Raw genomic sequence first — 1,756 nt, forward strand, 5'->3', positions numbered from 1 at the left:
GAACAAACCCTCACATTCTCTTGTACATACACACTCTCTTTTCCACACTCCCTTTCACACACACACGCGCACGCACGTGCGCAGGCTACAGCCACGAGCTGCGCATAGCAGACACTGTCCTGGCCAGGCTGCCAAACCCGGGACCAGACGCGGTGCGCCGCGCCGCACCCACCCGTGCATGCACGCACGCGGACCTCTGCCCGCAACGCAGCCCTGATCCGCCTGCACACGCACCGACCAGCCCCCAGAGTTGGAGCTCCCTCAGTCGTACGTCCCCAGCCCTGCCTTTCCCATTTTCAGACAGAACAATCTTTGCTCAGCATCCGGCCCCAACCGGCATGCCGGCTCACGACGGCCGCGCCGCGCCACCGCCCTCGCGCGCCGCCGTCGCGCCGTCGCCGCCGTGCCCGCAGTTGCTGGAGCTGTCGCCGGCGGCGCTGGCGTACCTGGCGCACACCTTCGACGTCTATGACTCATCGCGGTGCGCGTGCGGCAGCCGGGCGGGCGCGGTCGCCCCTCGTGCCACAAAACCCGCCCCGCGCTGCTCGCGTGGCCACGCGGGGCGTGCGACTCCGCCACGGCGGCCTGCCCACGCGCGTGCCTCCCTCGTCCTTTTGTCTCGCGGGCCCTCGTCGCACCGCACCCTTGATTCATCACTCTCATCCTGTCGCCCCCGCTGTGTTGCCGGCGATTTGCCTCTCCTGTTTATACGGGGTGCACAGGTCAAGGCCCAGCGTTCAGCACCGCACCCCCGCCCGCTCACGCTCGCCCTTTCCGGCCACCCTCACCATGCACCCCCTCCCCCCCCAGCCCTGCCCACAACTACTTATTTCTATCGTCGGCCCGACCCCAACCCGGCCCTTGTTGCACCACTCGCTGCCAGGTCTGGCGTGCTGAGTGCGAGTGACATAGAGCACATGTTCAACCGCGCCCCGGTGCCCGTGTACCAGGTGGGGCGGGTTCGATCCCCGGCGGGTCCGTCTTTTTTTGCAGGGTGGGGGCCCGGGCTCACCTAGCGGCGCTTAATGCCGCTCTGCGTGCGTCCACCTGAACCTGCGTTGACACGGTCCCCCTAGGGAGCATCCTTGTATTTCAATGCAGCCGGACAGAATCCAGCCATATCTGTGACCAAGGCCAAGCCGTGATCAGCGCCAGCTGGGAACAGCTTCGAAACCTTTCGTTCCAAACCACCGTTCTCCTCAGCCTGGTCCTCATACCTCCCCCACCCCCACCCCACCCCCACCCCCTGCCCGCAGCTGGACGCCTGGAACCGGACGCTGGTGGCCGGCGGCGGCGCGGGCGGCGCGCCGGCGGCGGGGCTCACGCGGGACGGCTACCTCACGCGCTGGAAGGCCTTCGCCCTGCAGGTGGGGGAGGAGACGTACATATTTGATGTTGTACAGTGTGCTAAACCATTCGTATACTCTTGTATAGCATGATATGATGTGATACAAGCGGGAGGAAACATGCAACGCACTGGTCTGGTTGGAAACCCTGAGCCCCTGGACCCACGTGTTGGGCCGAGCACACACCCTGGAGCGCCGCCGTCTCGTCATCGGGTCCCGGGGGTTTCGGAGGTCTGAGCAGCACGGCGCTCCAGGACGCGTGTTTTTGACCCGCGTGGGCAAGAACACGCGTCCTGGAGCGGCGCCCTCTGCAATTCATGTGTTTGGTTGGGCCCCTTGTTGTCGAGAGCAATCACGGGCCAAGCAGGAACCACTCTGGGCTGTTGGGGGTTCCGAGGTTTCGTGGGCAG

General features: G+C 65.7%; 1 protein-coding gene across 1 annotated transcript; it reads left to right on the forward strand.

Moving 5' to 3' along the window:
- Positions 1-338: 338 nt before the first annotated feature.
- Positions 339-1,449, forward strand: MNEG_15883 (hypothetical protein; the record flags this gene model as incomplete). The annotated part of the gene is made up of 4 exons (XM_014035646.1): positions 339-481; positions 884-950; positions 1,257-1,367; positions 1,435-1,449. The coding sequence occupies 4 exons, from the start codon at positions 339-341 to the stop codon at positions 1,447-1,449; spliced, it is 336 nt and encodes a 111-aa protein (XP_013891100.1).
- Between the last annotated feature and the right edge of the window lie 307 nt (positions 1,450-1,756).

This window comes from Monoraphidium neglectum (assembly GCF_000611645.1).
Source record: "Monoraphidium neglectum strain SAG 48.87 unplaced genomic scaffold scaffold05761, whole genome shotgun sequence".
Lineage (NCBI taxonomy): Eukaryota > Viridiplantae > Chlorophyta > Chlorophyceae > Sphaeropleales > Selenastraceae > Monoraphidium > Monoraphidium neglectum.